General features: G+C 36.1%; 1 protein-coding gene across 4 annotated transcripts in view; it reads left to right on the top strand.

Annotated features, from left to right (window-relative positions):
• The window catches only part of thrb (thyroid hormone receptor beta), a 117,782-nt gene that overhangs the window by 85,570 nt on the left and 10,364 nt on the right, over window positions 1–21,848 (top strand). For all 4 annotated transcript variants that reach the window (XM_051137335.1, XM_051137336.1, XM_051137337.1 and 1 more), the window contains 4 exons: window positions 837–887; window positions 18,351–18,451; window positions 20,000–20,147; window positions 20,301–20,506. In XM_051137335.1, coding sequence (XP_050993292.1) covers window positions 837–887; window positions 18,351–18,451; window positions 20,000–20,147; window positions 20,301–20,506 — 506 coding nt within the window. The remainder of the gene's footprint in view (window positions 1–836; window positions 888–18,350; window positions 18,452–19,999; window positions 20,148–20,300; window positions 20,507–21,848) is intronic.

Here is a 21,848-nt window from a genome sequence, read left to right as displayed (position 1 = left end):
CAGAAACAGAGATATACTGATTGCTGGCATTATCATCCTGTGATGTACACTGTGGTCTGTTGTTGTACAATCTTATTGATGATTCTGATCACATGATCCTGAAAACGTTTGGAACAATATACACCACTGTTCAAATTTTGTCTTTATTTATTTATTTTTTTAAATTCATACTTTTATTCAGCAAGGGTGTGTTAAATTGGTAAAAAGTGATAGTAAAGACTTATATTGTTAGAAAACATTTCTGTTTGAAATAAATGCTGTTCTTTTTAACTTTTTATTTGTTAAATAGTCCTGAAAAAAAAAAAACACAGGTTCCAAATAATGTTAAGCAGCAACTGTTTCCGACATGGATAATAAATCAGCAAATAAGAATGATTTGAAATTGTATTTTAAAATATATTCAAATAGAAAAACATTGTTTTAAATTGCAGTAATATTTCACAATATTAGGGTTTTATTTCTGTATTTCTGATCAAATAAATTAAGCATAAGAGACTTTAAAAAAAAAAAAAAAAAAACATTGAAAATTTTACCAATCCCAAACTTTTGAACAGCAGTGTATATACTGTATATAGGAGTTTTAGTGTAATACTCCTTTAGTTTAGTTTTAGTAATTGTCATGTCCTCCACGCATCTGAAATAAATAAAGGAACAAAGTACAGATGGTGCAGTTGAATTGAATTCCAAGCCTCTCTCACACTGGCCCATCAGACCATCCATATTGTCGAGCCCTGAAGTTGCTGTTTCTCAAATTGTGTGTTCGCAAGCTGTTTCTCTCTCCCTTTTGCTAAATGTCATTATAATAAAGTATAATGTCCCTCTCCCATTTATTTTAGAGCAAGCAGACAAATGCAACTCCCGCTGGAAAGATGAGCCCATGCAGAATGGTACAGTAACACCCTTTATCATCCATTTATTCTCCTCTATCTGTCTTTCTCTTTTGTGAAGTGCTGCAATAGTGGGTGTTTTATAAGGGAATGCAGATCATCATGCCAGAGATGGACGACTGTTAATCTCATTTTACTTACTAATGTGACATATTTCTGAGTCGGTCAGTACATTAAACCAGAACAAAAAAAAAAAAAAAAAATGTAGGGAGGGACTTGTTTTTATTCAGTTGCAATTGAACAGATGATAAAATGTGACTTGCATGCCAGATTTGTGAGTGTGCCAAAACAATGATATTTGGCTATTGACTAACATGACATAGTTAAAGAAGGTACATTAGTGGTAAAAGGAAGTGAACCAAGAGCAAGTTTCAGTATTACATTTGCTTTTTTTTCCCACAGCTCATGGACTGTGGTCAGCATTATTCTATTTCGGTTTTTGTGATTGTTCATTAGTTTTATTGACTCATATGAAACTGACATTAAATGAATTCCTTTAAGGTTGAACAGGATTCCATCAGGTCCTTAAAATGTCTGATCAAATGTTTGATCAAATTTAAGAGCATAAGAACTCTTAATTATCTTAAATGCTATAACAAAGGTCTTAACTATTAAGAGGTTTAAATTTGGGGATGGAAAAGCAGGAATTACTGTAGCTCCAGTATTATTTAAAGTGGCATAACAAAATGGTATAACAAGGGTTTTAAGTGCCTTGCTTCATTATTATCATATCTGCAAAATCCAATATCAATTGACCTTAGTGTTTGTGTTAATGTACTGGTTCATAAACCAATTTGAAAACCCTATATTTTGTATAAACATATCTTGAGTATTTAAAACTTGTAGTTATCCTGATTTGCAGTTGAATGCTCAGGCCTGTTTGAGTCATCAGGGGTCATCGGGTCCAAAACTCACTTTTACATGTTGTTTGAACATAAATATGTGTTGGCAGTGTGTGTACACAACCACTCTGTTATGATAAAAATCCACCCAGTGTTTTTTTTTTTAATCTTTATATGAAATATCCCCTCTTTCAAATCTAGCCATTCTCAGCTTCTTGTCAGTGCCACTGTTATGATTGTCTAACGTCATTGCATAGGAAACAGTATCAGTGCTTTACCCCTTTACGGTTTGTGATGCAGCTGCAGTCAGACCACATACTGCTTCATCTTTCAACAAATGTTTTTTTGTAAACTCTCCATGACACTGTGACTCCATTACAAAACAACATGCTCCAAACAATCCTCTGACACGATCAGGGATGCCATTAAATATAAACTTTCCACTTGTTCCTTAATGGGGTCATTGGATGCCCATTTTCCACAAGTTGATATGATTCTTTAGGGTCTTAATGAAAACTATCTAATATACTTTGATTAAAAATTCTCAATGGTTTTATAAAACAACACCCTTTATACCGTGTCAAAATGAGCTCTTTAAAAATCATCTCATTCTAAGGGGTTGTTCCTTTAAATGCAAATGAGCTCTGCTCGCCCCGCCCCTCCCTTCTCTCTGTGGAATGACGATCTTGTTTACTTTAGCTGCATTTAGCCGCGCTTAGCCGCTAAACTTCCTAACTACCACGTTATAAGGAAAGGTGATCGCAAAGATTCATAAAAAAACACTTATACACACTTCTGCTGTAAGTGAAGCTGGATCATGAATGATTCGCACGAACATAGACGGATATATGTAGATCGAGAGGCGCATTCCCTTCACAAACAAACGTAATCCACTGCATCTTAAGTGGCTCAGAGGTCGGGAGTAAATGACGACCACTATGTTCATTATTGCATCCAGCAACACAACACCTCAATCGCTCTATCTATTCTTGATATTCGATCTATCAAGATATTCTTGTCTAACTTACATCCCTGCTTCGTCATCGAAATAAAGAAAGTTACTGGGCTGTGACAGCTGGTCTAAGGTAAGAGCTCATGTCAATCAACTATCATGGGAGCGGCATCTGAGAACGGCTCAATTTGAAAAAGGGGATATTATTTTTACAGATTAATTAAAAACCTGCATGGATTTTTATCATTATAGGGTAGATTTGTACATGCACTGCCAACACACATTAATGTTGAAACAACATGAAAAAGTGAAGTTTGCATCCGATGACCCCTTTAAGCTCGGATCCTTCTGATATCTGCATAAAGATATGAACGAGCTGTTTAAACCAAACGCTTGCTTGGTAGTGTCAGGGTTCCCATGGGTCCTTGAAATCCTTGAAAGTTTGTGAATCTAAAAAAAAAAATTTCAAGGTCCAGAAAGTTTTTGAAAATAAACATAAGTGCTTGAATTTATTTGGTGCAAAAAGTTTACTGGAAAAAAGTAAAAAAGTCTGCTAATGTGTTATTTTGCTAACACTTCGTGGCCTATGCATACTAGCTTGCTTGATTTACATTAGTTAGGGTGACCATACGTCCTCTTTTTCCCTGGACGTGTCCTCTTTTTGGACCTAAAAATGCATCCAGCCGGGATTTCTATCTCCCAAAATGTCCGGGATTCGGCTTTTGCTTTCTACAGTCGCCAGTCGCTGAATTTCAGGCCATTACCGCCTGCTCATGCAATCATCCTAATATTGGATATAATTTTCGCACATGAGGGAGCCGCTGTTGTAAGCAAAGCATTTAAATCCCTTTCGAATGAGCAGCTGTTCACTTTCACTTTCAATTTCGCGATCACATGCACTAGGGGAGCATCTACTGAGGGAGCACATCTTACAAGATCAGATGAGCACATTATCTGCTGAGCAGCAAATCCTTCAGCATGATTTGTCAGTCATCTCTCCTTACTCTTGTCTTGACCCATGATCCGTTAAATCTGATTCCTGCACCTTGTATTGGATGCAGGGTTGCCAAATCTGCATTTTTTGCACAGAATTGGGCTGATTTTAAACTGTTGCGAAGGGTTGATTTTCTCCCGTCGATTGAATGTTTGAAATATTGCATAAATTACATTTGACTGAAATGCTTGTATTGAAATATTTTGCATTCTACCTGTGATAAAACTGTGCAAGATATTAAGTTTTGTGATGGCCACTGGTAGGAAGCTTTTTAGCTTTGTTTATGATCAATCTGCAAAAGGGTGACTGTAAAATATCCATTTTAAGTATGGAAATGAAATATTTTGAGTTTTGATATGGGATATGGTCATTGTGCTACTTTGGTTGCTTTTTGTTATAATAATTAAGATGACAAAGAATGGCTTGCCAGAGATCCAAAGGACCATCACTTAGCCAGGTGCAGAGCTGAATATTCTTCAGTTTTATGCAAAACAGAAATACGACAAATAGAATATCAGATCGCTGTCATATGGCCAAAAAAAAGTAATAAAATAAATAAATAAATAAATGCTTTTTTGCATAGTTGCGTTTGACACATATAAAACTGTAACAATGTATCTTACAAGGTAACACAATATAACCTTGCTCTCACTTGAAATGTGTCCCCACATTAAGTCCTTGAATTTGAGGGTATTGGACCTGGAAAGTCCTTGAAATGTCCTTGAATTTGAAGTTAACCAAGGTGTGGGAACACTGTAGTGTTTTTGCAAACAACTGCGCCCTGGTGACGACACCCTGCACCTTGGATCCAAATGAGCCACTTTTTGAGGGTTATTACATAAATGCATTTTTTATTGATGATGAGGACATTTTAAGTTATGAAACTTACAGGATGTATTAAGCATACAAAGACCTCTTCTATGAGATCAAGGGAAATTTGGTTTCTTATGTCATGACCATTTGTCATTGTCATGTCATTTCTTATGCCCTTTAAATTCTTAAATTTTATTAAAAAGAAAAAAAAACCTCACCAGATACTCTGCTTTAGTGAAACGTAATAACAGTATTAATTTAATACAGTCTCTCTCTCTCTCTCTCTCTCTCTCTCTCTCTCTCTCTCTCTCAGCTGTACACTCAGTTTGCTCTTTTCATAGTGGCCTGTATTAGTGCAACACAATACCCTGTGCCATGTGCTTTATAAAACACTATGTTCACCATGCTGCCCTATAGTGGCCACTAAAAGCATTTAGATAATATCTACAGTATCAACAAATCAAGTGTTGTTTATTTTGAAGGACAGCACAAGCAAACTTCAAACAAAACAGTTTACACCAAATGGTCGTTAGATTTAATGTTTTGATGTCAGAACTTTAAATAATAAAACTCTTCAAAACAGCAATAAAACTTAAGTCACATAAAAATGTCAGAATTCATTGCGTAGATATAAAATGCTAAAGCAAGAGGCATCTGCAAACAAATGCTGATCAAGCTTTTTTCAGAACTAGCTTCTTTCATGAGCCCCTTTTGCAATGATGTGCAGCTTGCTTAACACTGATGACATATCAAATCATTGAGCAATACTTCACAGATGCAGGCTACTAGTTGCAGGCCTACTTTAGTTTGGAAATCGTTGTTCTATTATCATTTATCTAATACACTGCACACTGCAGTCTGCCTCTTGGGGGCAGTAAAAGCATATGGGCAGCCCAGCTGCAAGTACCGTCTCTAGCAAAACCATGCCAGTGGGAATGATAAACAATCACACGGCCAAGACATTGCTTTAGTGTAAAGTTGACTGTACTATACAGTATATTCAACTTTAAATATATGGAGATATATAATACAGTTTACATTTTGTGCCCGATGTAAACAATCAAGAAGTTAAAATTTGTTGTATATAAATATCCTCTTACATATATAATAAAGCATACACTTATCAGGAAAAAACAAATACTTATTAGAAGACCTTCTGGTTAACATGTAGGTTTAATCGGGGTCTTTGTTTTGTTATCCTGAAAGCCTGTGTTTGCCTGAAAAGATCCTGTATTTTATTCACTGCGTTTCACCGTGCAAGAGTAATGTGGCCGAGGCTTTAGTATTCACTGAAAAGAACAAATCAGACACTGACAATAATATCCAAGATACCCAGTGTCTCACTCTACATCAGCTCTGTGACACATGATCAGAATTTTCTGTTTCTTCCATTTGTATACAGAATGTGTTTTTCCTTCCCTATTGCTCAACATGAGTAAATGTGTCACACATAAAAAAAAACACTTGTGTAACAATCCATCTTTTACTTTTTTTTGTAATTTGTTGGAACTGTTTTTTGTGGGAGCTTCTCTCTTTTATTAAGTTACAAAAGGACTTGTAGTTTTCACACTTGAAATAGTTAACCCTGTGTCACTGTAAACCCTGGGTAAACGTCTTCTTGCTTCACGTTTCACACTGCTCATGCTTTACCCAGGATTAACAATTAATCCTGGTATTCAAAAGATGACATTTCACACTGTGCATTCCTAAATCCTGGGATAATGTTCTTATTTGCAAATATGTCAGTGTCATAGGTCAGACAAATGCAGTACACAGACTGTTTACATAACCTCTCCTGCATCCTCTTATTATATATTGCCAAATGAAATATCACTTTTTTTTCTAAATTGACTTTTTTCCATGAACTATAAAGGAGAAAATAAAACCGTTTCAACTCCAATTCACAGGTTTTCTGTCACCATTTGACATTTTTTCACTCAAACGCTAAAAAGTCTGTTTATTAAAGGGATAGTTCCGATCCTTGATTCTGATTGGTTGGTTGAGCTTTGTTCTAAGCTGTTGTGAATTACTCTACAAACATACACCTTTGTTTATGTCTGTGTGTTGCTCGGCAACCACTTTCTTGCAACCACAACCGTTTCTGAGGAACTACATTGTCTGGCAGAAGAATAATGTTTTTATTAATATCATTACGCATTATTTGCTCCATTTTATTTTGTGAAACCTTACTATGCATACGGAATAACCGTCTTATAAAAGCAGTAAGCTTATTGCTTTATTATACAGTATGCACAGTTTCCTTGACTGACCAAATCATGTGATCATGAGGCACACAATGTAAATTACAAGTGTGAAATGAACCTTTTACCAGGGTTAAGCACAGTGTGAAAAGCCCTGATCTGACAAAGACTGACAGACTGAAATGGTCAATCAATGGCTTTGTTCTCAGAGATATTATTTCGTGAAGATCTGAAATATGTACACTGCTGTTCAAAATTTTGGGGTCGGTATAATTTTTTTAAAAATGCATTTGAGGGACGTTTCTTCTGCTTACCAAGGCTGATAAAAATACAGTAAAAATAGTAAAAAGTTTATCAAACTGTTATTAAAAAAAAACTTTTTTTTTTACACTACAAGCTATTAGAATGTCTTTTTGGAATCTTTTTGGAAGAAAAAAAATAAAAAAAAAAAAAAATCAAAACTACTAAATACACTGCCTTTAACAAGTTATAAGAATATTAGAATGATTTCTGAAGGATCATGAGACATTAAAGGCTGGAGTAATGATGTTGAAAAATCAGTTTCGATCACAGCAATTAATTGCATTTCTAAAATATATTTAAATAGAAGAAAACAGTCGTCTTAATATTTAACAATGTACTGTTTTTACTCAAATAACTGAATTATTTGTTTTTATCAAATAATTCCAGCCTTAATTAACATAAGAAAAACATTTATAAATCCAAAGACCCCTGAACAGCAGTGTAGCAGTTGTTTTTAATTAAAGAAGTCCACTTCCAGAACAACAATTTACAGATAATGTACTCACCCCCTTGTCATCCAAGATGTTCATGTCCTTCTTTCTTCAGTCATAAAGAAATTGTGTTTTTTGAGGAAAACATTTCAGCATTTTTCTCCATATAATGGACTGATATGGTGCCCGGAGTTTGAACTTCCAAAATGCAGTTCAAATGCGGCTTCAAACGATCCCAAATGCGGTTGCAAATGATCTCAGTCGAGGAAGAAGGGTCTTATCTAGTGAAACGATTGGTTATTTTCATAAAAAAAAAACAAAAAAAAAAAACAATTTAAATACTTTTTAATCTCAAACGCTCGTCTTGTCTTACTCTCCCGCAACTCTGTGTATTCTGGCTCAAGACAGTTAGGGTTTGTCGAGAAAATCTAATCATATTTTCTCCCTCAACTTCAAAAATCATTTCAAGTTCCGACCCAGTCTTTGCAAAGTGAACATGTGAAGATCAAACACCCTTAACAAAAAAGTTAAAGGAAGAAAATACAGTCAGAGTTTTTTGACATACCCTGTTTTGAGCCAGAATACACAAAGTTCAGGAAGAGCGAGACAAGACAAACGAAAAAAAAAAAAAGTTAAAAAGTATATTAATTGTATTATTGGTATAAAATAACCGATCGTTTCACTAGATAAGACCCATCTTCCTCGGCTGGGAGCGTTCACAGCCGCATTTAAACTGCGTTTTGTAAGTTCAAACTCGGAGCACCATATCAGTCCATTATATGGAGAAAAATGCAGAAATGTTTTCCTCAAAAAACACAATTTCTTTACGACTGAAGAAAGAAAGACACGAACATCTTGGATGACAAGGGGGTGAGTACATTATCTGTAAATTGTTCCGGAAGTTGACTTTTCCTTTAACTTTATTTTATTAACTTTTAATTTTTCTTGTAGGGTGTGGGCAATTCAGTTAAAACAACAACCTGTGAATTGAATCCGAACCCAATTTGAAATTCTCGTTTCTTCCTAAATGTGCTAGTTAATCAGAGTTTAAGTTTATATTTGTTGGTTACCGAGTGTATCGACCAGCCACTGAGACGTCCAGTGCAGACCGTTCTCCACGTGTGTTTGTTTGTGTTTTTATAAGCGGCCTGCGAGTACGAGTGTGATGTGCATGATATCATGATGCTGTTGCCAGCCATCTGTTGTATGATGGGCCCCTCCGGACAGAGCCTCAGAGGAGCGCTGCCTTCCCACTGACGCTAATTGAGAGTGACAAATCCTCCCTCTTCAGCGTGATAACGGCCATTATTGTGAAGGGCGTCAGACCATGTTAAGGTTAACGTGTAACTGAGTGCCATAGACTCCATCCTGTCAATTGAAAGAAATAATCCAGCACACATCTTCTAATTAGTGGTGTTTACATCACTTTTGACTTGAACAAGAATGACATTACTAATAGTGTCTGCTTAAACTAGGTTGTGGGTTGGTAGAGGGTATGCAGGGCATTGCAATATAGTGCTGTTGAGTAAATTAGCATTTTTGTGTTCAGATGCTGCATCATTTTGAAAAACAAAGGCATTAATTTTGTGCATCTCATTCATCGTCTGTTCCTTTTTGTTGCATTTAACTCAAGCCATGTGGTGCTGATCCTGCTTTAGCTCTGACACATCAGTCTGAAACACTTCTGCCTGACCTGTCTTTTCTGTGTATGATCCCTGTCAGATTTTCAGCATGTAATGTGGGAACATTATCAGGGTAGACTGCATAATGCACTGCAGCAAAGAAAGTTCATATCACCGCACCAATGTCACCACGGCATAAAATGCAGTAGACATTTTTGTAGCGTGTTGTCCATGACTGTAGTTGTTTGGGTTGCTTTGTTGACGAGATGCTGTTTGTGTTAGCTAAGAAAAATTCCCGGAATCAGCCGTCCCTTCCAGCTCATGATGACTCAGGTATAATCTAATAATATAATCAGAATCGCTTGTTTTGGCTTCTGCCGACAGTGTCACAGTTGTATTTGTGTATTTATGGAAACTGATGTCCTTTACGAAGCTTTTGTGCGTTTAATCCTTTAATTCATAACTGAGGTGCTTTTTTTAACAATAGCGAGTCATAATGAATTAAGTTTGCTGAAATCTCTTTTCCCCGAACACTCAACACTGTCTTTCCTGTCAGTCTGCATTTGTTCATAGACCAATAAAAAAGTAACCACAGATAAAATATGAGAAGGCATGGTTGTAAACAGTGGCTGGTTGCATAAACTGCTTAGACCAGTCAGGAGACAAGACATTCATCTAATTTTGTTCTTTAATACTAGTCATAAATTCAGTCAGCTATACAAAAAGCCTAACTAATTAATTTACAGCCTAATTAATCAGTTGAATGTGAATCTGAAAAACAAGACTGATCAGCCTTTGGCTGACTACTAATGGATCAAAATAGTTCCAGTAAAACGATTTGTTCTTAGTTGGACTGTTGGTTTATGTTCAATGTTTATGTTCAAAAAATAAAATAAAACTTTTTGCTGACTTGCAAAGCCCCTATTTGTCCACTCTGTGCTCTTGTCGGGTATATTTATGCAGGGTCTTTAATAGATCTTTGTTTTGCTGCTTTTTTCAGCAGATATCGATAGTTGTGATTTAATTTATTTTAACATCATGTAATTAGATTAATGTTAGAAGTACTATCAGTCCTAAAATTTAGTATCAAATGTATTTATAGGTTGAACAGAAAGCACCTGTGCACCAAAAGATAGACTTTTGTCCTAATAGACTTTAATCCTGATGTTTTTGGCAGGCCGAAGAGAGTCAACAAGCTACAGATAAACAAACCTGAACTTCTTTAGTGTTTTGCCTAGTGATTCGCAAATTTTAGAAACCTGGAATCTCCCCAAGGCAACCAGCTGACAAGTGTTTTTTAATTCTGCTTTGTTCTTCCTTACAATTATAGCATTTCTTATAGATATGGGGTTTAAAAGAACATTAATATTCAGTAATATTATAGATTTACCTGTACTAACACTGTCGGATGAGAACAACATTCGAACTGAATTGAGCTGCATGATGCATTAACTTGACAACATCGACCTTGTTACTGAAATTAATTTTACAGCATTAATGCTATTGTTGTCCTGTTCATTGCTCTGAAGTTGTTTTGAAACAATCTAAAGCTCTATGTAAATTAATGTAACTTGACTTGGAAATGCTTATAAACCGATTTTGACTCATATTGCTAGATGGCAGATCCCAGATGCTGTCACCTGTCTTGAATCAATCCAGTTCGGTCAGGTTCTTGTCCGCATATCTGCATCTGGCTAGCGTTCTGTTGATCCTGTGAGATGGTGATTACTTCTGACCTTCTAATTAACCTCCTAATCCTCCGGCCTACCCTGTTCAAAGTCCTGTTTGTCTTTAGGGTTAGGAGTTAAGCAGGGGGTGGCAGACCTTTTGACAAAAAGTGTCTTTTCCAATTTTTTTTCCCTAAACCCCTGCTTGCAAGTATCATTGACTCATTGACAACGTGTTGTTTTGAGAAGAAACTTAATGTGTGACACATGGCTATAGTTGCATATCACTTTGAAATGATACATTCTGGTTTAAATGTAACTGGGTCCTGCAGGTTTGGGGAGTTTTTTTGCAGTGTGGATCAACTTGATCATCTCTATTGAATTGCACTAAGAATGGATCATGAAAATAGTTTCTTCTTGTGGATGCCACTGAGATGGATCTGTAGTCATATACAGCCACAGACATGCTTGAGGACTGAGGTTACAATGCCTTGCTCTCTTATTCAGATTCAAGTGCAGTAAACTATAAAATTATACATGCACAGTGTGCTTGTGATAACAATAATGAATTATAATAATATGAGTATAATGAAGTGTTTTCATATCACTAATGTAACTGGAAGCAGCTGACATTTAAAAATGTGCTGGAATAACAGAGCAAGCCTCTGCCATTAGCACATGTAAGACTAAAATAAGCTCTAATAATATCACACACGTTTTTGGCAAAATAATGATTTTTAAATTAATATTTTTAATATTATTTAACTCAGTACTTGTATTAAATATTGTCACATTGCCTTCTGGGATGATCTTATCTGCACAGTATACATGCAGAACCACTTAAAGGAACACTCCATTTTTTTTATTTTTTTTTGAAAATAGGCTAATTTTCCAACTCCCCTAGAGTTAAACAGTTGCGTTTTACCATTTTCAAATCCATTCAGCCAATCTCCGCGTCTGGCGGTAGCATTTTAAACATAGCTTAGCATAGATTATTGAATCCAATTAGACCGTTAGCATCTCGCTCAAAAATGACCAAAGAGTTTCGATATTTTTCCTATTTAAAACTTGACTCTTCTGTAGTTACATAGTGTACAAAGACGGACGATAAATGAAAAGTTGTGATTTTCTAGGTCGATGTGGCTGTGGCTCGTAATAATGATCTATGCTAAGCTATGCTAAAAATGCTACCACCAGACCCGGAGATCAGCTGAATGGATTTAAAACGGTAAAACTCAACAGTTTAACTCTAGGGGAGTTGGAAAATGAGCCTATTTTCAAAAAAAAGTGGAGTGTTTCTTTAAGACTTTGGGTGAAATGAGGTAACTAATAAGGCAGCCTCATTTTACAGCCCGTTTGTGAACAAGCTGTGCTTGTTATGCCTTAAAATGCTGTCTAGGAAGGATCAGTCATCTTTGAGTTTTTTGAGATTCTGTGGGGGATGTTTAACTTGAATCCAGGAGTGTTATTTTTGGTAAATTCATCATTTTTCTTGTCACATTTGTATGAAATTTGTGTTTTATGTTATGATAACTGGCCATTGCTGTATGTGCTAGTTTTAAACCTTGTGTGCATTTCGTGCAAAGTGTGCATTTTGATATATTACTGTTTTTGTGTCTCTAATACAACTGGAAGTGGCTGACATTTAAAAAATTTACTGGATAAACAATCTAATTATGACTATATATCATTGGAAAGGTCTAAGACTCCTAAATAGATATTTTACCACTGTTTTTGATACAAATTATGTAGAAACAGTAATAGATTAATTTATGACCAGAGTGCACCTCAAAAATCTACATCATAACTACATCAGAAATTATAAATCATTTAAAAGCTAAAAACCTCAAAATGTATCCTTTTGAAAGCCATTTTAAAATCAGACATTGCATTACCATGTAAATGGGACTTCAAAATCATATTAAAAAATGTATTTGTTCATGAATTATAACAATTTAAGTTTGAATAGTGCACTCTTATGTGTATGTTCAAAAATCGGGGTGACAGTTAAAGTGTTAATATTGGAAATGTGCTTGTTATGACTTAAATTCTGTCTATGAAGGATCAGTCATTTTTGAGTTTTTAAAAGGTTCTGAGTAGGCTACGGTTGAGATTGTGGGAGGACTTTTTACTTTTTTACTTTACTTTATCTAGGTGTGTTATTTTTGGTGAATTCATAATTTTTCTTGTCACTGAACTTTTGCGGTATGAAATTTGTGTTTTATGTTATGATGCCAGTATGTGCAGTATGTGCTTGTTTTTGTACCACTAATACAACTGGAAGCGGTTGACATTTAAAAATGTGCTGGATAGATGGAGCAAGCCTGTGGCAGCACATGTAAGACTCTAATAAGCTCTAACAATATCATGCAAATACTTGGCAAAATAATTATTATATATATTTATAATTTCTAAATGAAATATAATTACTCTGCATCAATCAGTAATGATTGGAGCTTGTCATATCGAGTCCTAGGATGCAAAGTTTGCATGCAGTGCTGCTTAAGATTTTGGGTAAAATTAGTTTCTTTCTAATTGAGTTTCTTGAGGTTCTGATGCTTTACTTGAATCTTATTATAGCGAGAACCTTAAAATAAAGTGTGACCTTTGTGTGTTATGTTATGATAACCAGCGATTGCAGTACAGTATGTGCTTGTTTTAAACCTTCTCCTAAGTGCACATTTTGATGTGTTAGTATTTTTGTACCACTAATACAACTGGAAGCGGCTGACATTTAAAAATGTGCTGGATAGACAGAGAAAGCCTGTGCCTTTAGCACATGTAAAACTAAAATAAGCTCTAACAATATCCTGCAAATATTTGGCAAAATAGTGATTATGTATACTTTTATCATTTCTAAATGATGTATAATTACTATGCAATCAATAAGTAATTATTGGAGCTTGTCACAATGATTTTGTGATTTTTGCTTGAGTTCTAGGATAATCTTGTCTGCAAAGTATACATACAGTGCTGCTTAAGATTTTGGGTAAAATGAGTTTACTCATAAGGCAGCATCATTTTGCAGCCTGGTTTGATACAGTCATACATTGAATGAAAATATTCTAGCAGCAATCCCAGCCTGATGCTGGTCTCCATTTGCTGCAGATTATAAAATTAAGATGATTAGTTAATTGACCACTGCCCTTGATTTGCTTCCAAACAGTGGCTAAATTATGTCTAGATCAGTAACCGTATTGATCAGTTATGTCTGGATCACTAATAGTATTGATCAAGTCCTCTTGCCCTGACAGCTTGTAGTTGGAGCGGGCTTTGATTCTCATGTAAATCACATTGAGTCATTATGAGCCCCTCACTGTGGGTCTTTTGTCTTTGTGTTGTTGAGAGTCTTCAAGTGAGGCTGGGGAGTCTTGCAGGGATTGTTTTGGTCTTTCCCTCAGGTCACCCTGGCTGTGTGTTCAAGGTGGCCTCAGCGAAGCTCACTGCTCAGGTAACGCTGGGGACATCTGGCTCAGGAAGCCATGTCAACCCAGGCCCTATCCCTAGTGATGTGAGAGCCGCCATCCGAAAACTGTACATGACCAGCTTTGAACCCCAGGACCTCAAGTGATCGATCCAGGAGGGAATAAATTGGTGGAAAACACGCTAGTAGGTGCATAATCACACAGACCTGCCAAACTGAACACACAGTTTGTACATAAACCAGCGACCAGTGCGCTGAGACTGAGAGAGTGTGCGGTAGGGTTATGTAGATGTTTTCGAAAACGTATCAGGGTCAAGTTCTTGATTGCTGGGTGTCTTTAGTATCTCCAGTGGTCTGTGATGGACCAACTACCTGTGAGGTTTTGAGGAGGCTACGGTTGAGATTGTGAGAGGACTTTCTTCCTTGAATCTAGGATTGTTATTTTTTTGGTAAGTTCATCACTTTTCTTGTCACTTCTGTGTGACTTTCTTGTTTTATGTTATGATAACCTGCAACTGCAGTCCAAAGAAACTGTATGAGTTTGTTTTAAACCTGTTTTGATGTATTGGTTTGTGTTCGGATGTTGTGGGGTAACACCTGCGCTATCAAGAACATTAACAGTCCTGGATATTTTTAATTACTGGGCATAGAAATCCTTTACAATTGGATAATGATCGTATGCAATTAGGTGGAAATGCCCAAAGTGCCAAAGGGCTGGTGAAGGGCACAGGCTCTAATCCTAAATGCTAGATGTTTAATGCAATTTACCTTTCAATGATCTAGAGTACACAGTAAAAAAAAAAATGAATCGATTAGACAAATCAATAACGCATTGAAGAATTTCAAGATTCCTGGCCTGAAAATGATTTTCAGACGTGTTTTGTGGTATTTTGCCGTATTCTGTGCAACAGTATAAATTACATTAAAAATGTATCTTCTAAATATTTAAAGGCTGTGGTTTGTTTTCAAGCACAAAACAGAGACAGATTATTGACATGTGTGCTAATGTGTCTAAATGTTGTTTTTGGGAGTTAAAGTCTTTATGAAATCCCGGTGAAGATTAAGCTTATGTGAGACGGTCACCTCATCATAAAGTTAAACTGGTATCAGGCTGTGCTGTGGGGGGGGCTTTGCCTCAGGAGCCCTTGCTAAAAACAGTTGTTACCTGCTGCTCGCTTTGGCTGTCTTAACTCTCAACGTCATAACCCAGTTTCCACCTCAGAGTTCATTTGATCTCGGACACTGTTTTATTGTATGTTCCTAAAGCTTTTTTAGTGGCTAGGGAGAGTGAGAACAATGAATTGTATTGTTTGGTAAAATATTGTTTAATAGATTTCATGCTCCATTTCAATGTGACTTGTGTTTATTTGAACATATACAGTTACATTGGTATTTCTTTCTGTTGGCGTTGCAACAGAAGGTTGAACAAAATTTTCAAGTGCAATATTAATTGATTGACAGGCATATAGTGGTCATCTAGTGTACTATTGTAACTGTCTTTTTTTCATATGAAATCGTATCAAACTTTAAAAACCTAAAAAAGAAACGCTCTTCTGTGGTGATCAACAACAAGCCGCAGATAATGTTTAGAGATTTTAACTTGAAATTTTGGTTTACGTTTAGCACCAAGTTAATGTTTATGACTTATATTGTATGAAAATGTGAACAAAAATTTTATTTGATGTTTGAAAAAACGGAATTATCAATTTTTGTTGTTATCTGATGTAAATTTCTTAGAAATAAATAGTTAATTCTGTATTCAAAGTGACATCTATGTGTGCATGTATTAAAGTGTGTTTTCCTATAGGACAATATCTGGACTGATGGCAGGACAGGTCCACATTGTATTTATTACGTGGTCATTTCCATGAAGTTATGCAAGAGTAAATGCATCCATGGCTGTGTGTCATTAGTTTAAGATCAGCGTTTGAAGCACCTTATATTTGAAATCAGTAAACTTCGGCTTTTGGGATTGCGATTGTAATCTTGGTATCTTAGCCAGGCTTGGTCTGATGGCGACATTAGCATGATCTGATCTGTTTGAAGGTGTGTCATACACATGTATGACGGCCTTCCGTCCGAGGATGTGTCGCCCCGGCTGTTCAACCTCTTGGATTTGTCCGGTGTCAGATTAAGAGAGCGTGCTCAGAAATCTTCCACCCAATTTGGCAGGGCGAGGGGCGAGTGGGGCGGGTGGATTCTCCATATATAAGAGCCGGTGTCCTCCGGACAATTTTCACGCAGTTTGCTTCATGACTTCACGTCAGCTGGCACGTCAATGCGGCCGCCAGACTCGTTCTGTTCAAGTGCGTTTAGCTCAGAAATTTTTGTTGTATTAACTTGAGAATTTTAGTTTAGTCTTTTGTGTCCACAGTTGTGCCTTTGAAGATTTTCGTAATGAATTACTGCATGCCAGACATGTATGACATAGGCCACGGTGTGAACGGGGGTTATGCGGTGCCGTCCGGAGGCGAGTACTGCATGTACGATTGTGAAGGGCCCGGTTTCACTCGCTGTGAGCCGCAGCCGTTACACCACCATCCTCCCAGCATGGAGCAGGCCTGGTCGCCCAACCACCCCTATGGGTGCCCGTTTACTGGGGTCAACCCTAATATGTTCAAGAGCGAGTTTTGCTCCATGGAGGTGCCTCTCAGTCACTATCCCCAACCAGACTACTACTCTGACGGCAGGCCGGACTTTTCTCAGATGCAGTGGATGCAGGGGCCACACAAGAAAGGTATCGCATGCACTGGAAAAAGCATAGAGGTGCTGCTCTGCGCCAAAGATTTGTCTTTTCTTCAGCTGGCTGCCTGTTTGCCAGCATTACAGGTGTAATAGTCTAATCTCAGTCTAAAAATAATGTAGTAATTATAGTTAGTAAGTTCTGTGTTGAAACTCAGATGTTCTCAGTTGTATTAAGTAATAGTTTGATTTACGACTATTAAAGTAGTGTTTTATTGACGTCGGAAGATTGATGAGATCCACAGCAGTCTTAAATAGAATTTGGATACTAGCAGTAAGTCGCATTTCCAAATGTGTCAGTGTTGTGGCATTAGATACTGAAGAGAAATGCTTAAGGAGTTTTCACAGAACTGACCTATTTGTCTGAGCCATTTTTTCAAAGACTTGCAATCAGCTGGTATTTTGTTGTTGTTTTTTCTAGTGGATTTATGAAGTCAGTTCTCCTTAAGTTTATGCAGATGTTCTCGCTGAGTAACAACAGATGTAGTTCAACGGATTACAAAACTATTAAAATGTTCCACATGTTTCATTCTAATGCAATGACATTTAAGCATTTTTAAGTGTGGTTAAATATTTAGGTGTGGCGAATAGTTTTTACTGCCATTTTAAATCTGTGTTCTCTGTTATATTCTTCATTTGTGCCACTTAGGCATGTTAATCAATGTTAGCAAGCATTGAAAAAGCTTTTATTATGATATTGTAAAGCTGCTGAATTAGTCTTCTGGACTGAACTTGAAGAGCCTGTAGTCTTAAGTATCCCTCTTTCAAAAACCTGTTGCAGATATCTGTGGATCTACATTGTGCAGTGTATTGATCTTCAGGGTGGGATGGAGATTTGGGGTATTGTGTGTCATATTGATTTGTAAGGACACAGACAGAGGAACAGAAGGTTTGAGCTTGTGTCCTCCTTCTGACCTCCACGAAAGACTCATTGATCAAATTGATTCCTGAGCTGCTACAAGCTGCCTAAACTTATGTGAGCCTTAACTGCTATTTGTTGTGTTTGTGTCTCAATATAAGCATTTTGGTGAAATTTTTGAAAAAAATGTTCCTTCTTTTTCACATGGCTTTTTCTCTTAAACCTCTTCTTTGTTTGTACAAACTATTTTTGTTAATTTTATTTTTTGACAATGATCATGGATGTTTTTGGATGACAAGACAAAATGCAGCACCTCTTAAAAGAATGAATCTCAGTAATCTCTGTATTAAAAAAAAAAAAAAATAATAATAATCAATTAATTAATTAATTAATTAAAAATAGTCTTATTTTCTAAATATAGCGGTTAAATTTTCCTATGTATATTTAGTAACGTTCTGTATCTTAAGTTTTAGTGCTGTTTTACAACTTTACAAACAGTTTTTTTTTTTTTTTTTTTTTTTTTTTTTTTTTCCTTTTCTCATGCAGATATTTTCAGGTTAAATTTGCTTATTCTATGTAATGTGTTTATGACTGTACCTGTAACTTTTTATAGGATACATACCAAGTTATCTGGACAAGGATGAGCTGTGTGTTGTGTGTGGGGACAAAGCGACTGGTTATCATTACCGTTGCATTACCTGTGAGGGCTGCAAAGTGAGTGTTTCAGCTATTCTGTTCTCTTAGAAAAGCACACTGTAAGAAAAAAATCTGTAATTTTCTTTTAAATTTACATACATTTTTTTAACCCTAAAACACAACACGATATGTTGCATTATTCAAAATATGGGAAAACGCCTGAGAAAAATCCTTATTTTTAATAAGGTCCATTGGACCTTATTTTTACTTACTTTTAATAATACAGTAATAATGCAACAAGGTTCATTAGTTAACATTAGTTAACGTGAACTAAGAATGAACAATATTTCTACAGCATTTATTATTCTTAGTTGATGTTAATTTCAGCATTTACTAATGCATTATTAAAATTTGTTATTAAAAAGTGGTAACACTATATTTTACGGTTTCTTAACTAGTTGCTAATTAGCATGCATATTACTAGAATATTTGCCATTATTTAGTACTAAGCAAGCACATATTAATGCTTTATTCTACATGACCTCATAGACCAATTTTGAGCAGACGTCACTTGCAGCTGCATGCGCATAGTGGTTGCAGAAAAACACTGGTGACAAGTGGAGGTAAACGGGTAAAATCCATAGAATAAGAGAAAAACAAAACAGTTTTGTAATTTAACAAAACTAGTGACTTTGTTAATGTTCTGAGGGAAAAAAGCCAGAAGTGTGGGATATAAACTCTGAGCCTAAAAGAGAGAATGACGAGTTGTTTTTCCTCTAGTGTTATTTTTCTTGCAAAAATAAAGTCAGAAGTTTGAAATATAAAATCAGATTGACCTTTTTTTTATTCTTTTATTCCATGGCTCCACAGACTGACACTTGAACCGCCCACAAAAAACGTCATACCTTTCAGTTTTGGATCTGTAAGACTATCCCACTATATAACGTCAATTTCGTTGAGTAACACTGCTTATCGCTGGGTGACAAGCTCTTGTAATATGCGAATAACATTTTGAAAATGACATCTAATCAATATTATCTATACTCTTTTTAAATCTAAGTATTTTGAACTGTATCCGTGTAATTCTCTAGCCATAAAGGCTATCTCTCCTGGGTTTTCTGCAACCATGCTACGCGCGCATCCCGAATGTTTACAAACAGATAATTGGTCTATTCTACATCCCTAATCCTACCCAATATCTAAACTCAACAGCTACCTTACTAACTATTAATAGCAGCAAATTAGAAATTTATTGAGGGAAAAGTCGTAGTTAATAATGAATAAGTTTTACATATTCTAAAGTGTTACCTAAAAAGTTGTGTTTGTTAACATTAGTTACACTGTGAACATGAACTAACAATGAACAACTGTATTTTCATTAACTAACATTAGCAAAGATCAATAAATACTGTTATGAATGTTGTTTGCTCGTGTTAGTTAATACATTAACTAACATTAACTAATGGAACCTTATTGTAGAGTGTTACCATAATAATGAATTACACTATTATTTTATTACATTAATCAGATGTACCACATTTATCACATTCGGTTTAAACTACTTCATTATGATATTTCTAACAAGGTTTGTGCTTGCCAAGTAAACACAACGTCTTGTTTTTAAAGGGTTTTTTTCGACGTACAATTCAAAAGAACTTAAACCCGACGTACGCGTGCAAATACGAGGCCAAGTGCGTCATTGACAAAGTCACACGCAACCAGTGCCAAGAATGTCGCTTCAAGAAATGCATCGCTGTTGGCATGGCAACAGACTGTGAGTAACACACTTAAATGGCCTTGAGCCCCTGTTAGTTGATGATTGTGCAATTAAAGCCTTTGCCAAAAGTTGACCTTGTGTTTGATTGGTAGATGAACAGACAGATAGACGTTGTGCGTAGCTCTTGCAAACATGCCATTGTTTTTCCAGTGGTGTTAGATGACAGTAAGCGTCTAGCCAAGCGGAAGCTGATCGAGGAGAACCGCGAGCGACGGCGGCGGGAGGAGCTGCAGAAGACGGTGTGGGAGCGACCAGAGCCCACGCAGGAGGAGTGGGAGCTGATCCGGGTTGTCACCGAGGCCCATATGGCCACAAACGCCCAAGGCAACCACTGGAAACAGAAGCGCAAATTCCTGGTGAGAGGTCTCTTCCGTGACGAGTGCTTCGCAGCGATGTTTCCTGTTTTAGGATGTTTCTTTATTTTGGGTGGGATTCTGTTGTTTTTTTGTTTTTTTTGTCTTCTTTTACCCTTCCACAACCCTCGATTCCCCTTCCCCAACCCTTCCCGCACAATTCCCAAGCCCTTCCTCACCGCTGTTCCCAATGTTAATATGTCCATGTTTTTGTATCTCCTTGTAGAGTGGGGAGTGTTAGATGGACGCTGGAGTCTCTACCACAAAGGCAGCAGCACTAACTTTAATGGAACACCTTTGTCCTTCTTTTCTCAAGCTCCGTTTCCTAAATCAAAACTGTTTTCTCATGTCTGTTTCTTTTCTGTTCTTCTTCTCTCTCTGTCTTTCTCTAACCATGTTTCTAATTGTTCTTCTGTTCTCTTGAATCTAACTCTCCTCTACAGATTGAAGTTCTGTTTGAGGACTCTTTAACACTGCTGTGGGTTTCCATGAGACGACTAGTTGACTTCTTATAATGTTTGCAATTAGATTCATTAAATTTACTTCAGTATGCCATTCTACTAATTTGTCAGTTCAACATTGTGATAGAGATGGTTTAATAGCATTTCGGATTTAATGGAACAAGAAGGAATTTCATTCTGTCCGTTATTATTTTTGAAATTGTGTTTGGTAAGAACTTTAGAACAGGGAACAGTATTAACTACGACTTTTCCCTCAGTAAATTCTTAATTTGCTGCTTATTAATAGTTAATAAGGTAGTTGTTAAGTTTAGGTATTGGGTAGGATTAGGGATGTACAATAAGGTCATGTAGAATAAGGCATTAATAAGTGCTTAATTATTACTAATAAATGGCTAATATTCAAGTAATTTGCATGCTAATAAGCAACTAGTTAAGAGCCTGTAAAAAAAAAAAGTGTTACCAACTTCACTTACACTTCACTAGGAAAAATGCATTAGAGTTTAATTTTAATTCATTTTTGTCTGTTTCAAAACTCAGTTTCAGAGATTTGTTAGCATTGCTTAAAATGTTCTCAAAGTCAAATATTCAAGAAAATTTTTAAAAAAATTTAATATATTGACCCATATAATTAGTTCTTCACTTTTTGAGTAAGATTTTAAATATATACTCATTCATGAAACACAAGCATAATGAATTTCTGTGTGAATTGTTCATATTGAATTGAATGGTTTTAACAAACCTTATAGCTTTGAATTGTGAATGAAGCCCAGACTGTTAAGCCACTTCAGATAGCATGCAAATATCAGAAAATGTGATAAATATCAACAAAACATTTAATCCAAAAGTCACCCAGTCTTGAATTCCATGCATTGTATAGTAGAACA

This window comes from Labeo rohita, chromosome 19 (genome assembly GCF_022985175.1).
Source record: "Labeo rohita strain BAU-BD-2019 chromosome 19, IGBB_LRoh.1.0, whole genome shotgun sequence".
Lineage (NCBI taxonomy): Eukaryota > Metazoa > Chordata > Actinopteri > Cypriniformes > Cyprinidae > Labeo > Labeo rohita.
The sequence above is the reverse complement of the archived record's forward strand: the minus strand, read 5'-3'. Positions and strand labels throughout refer to the sequence as shown.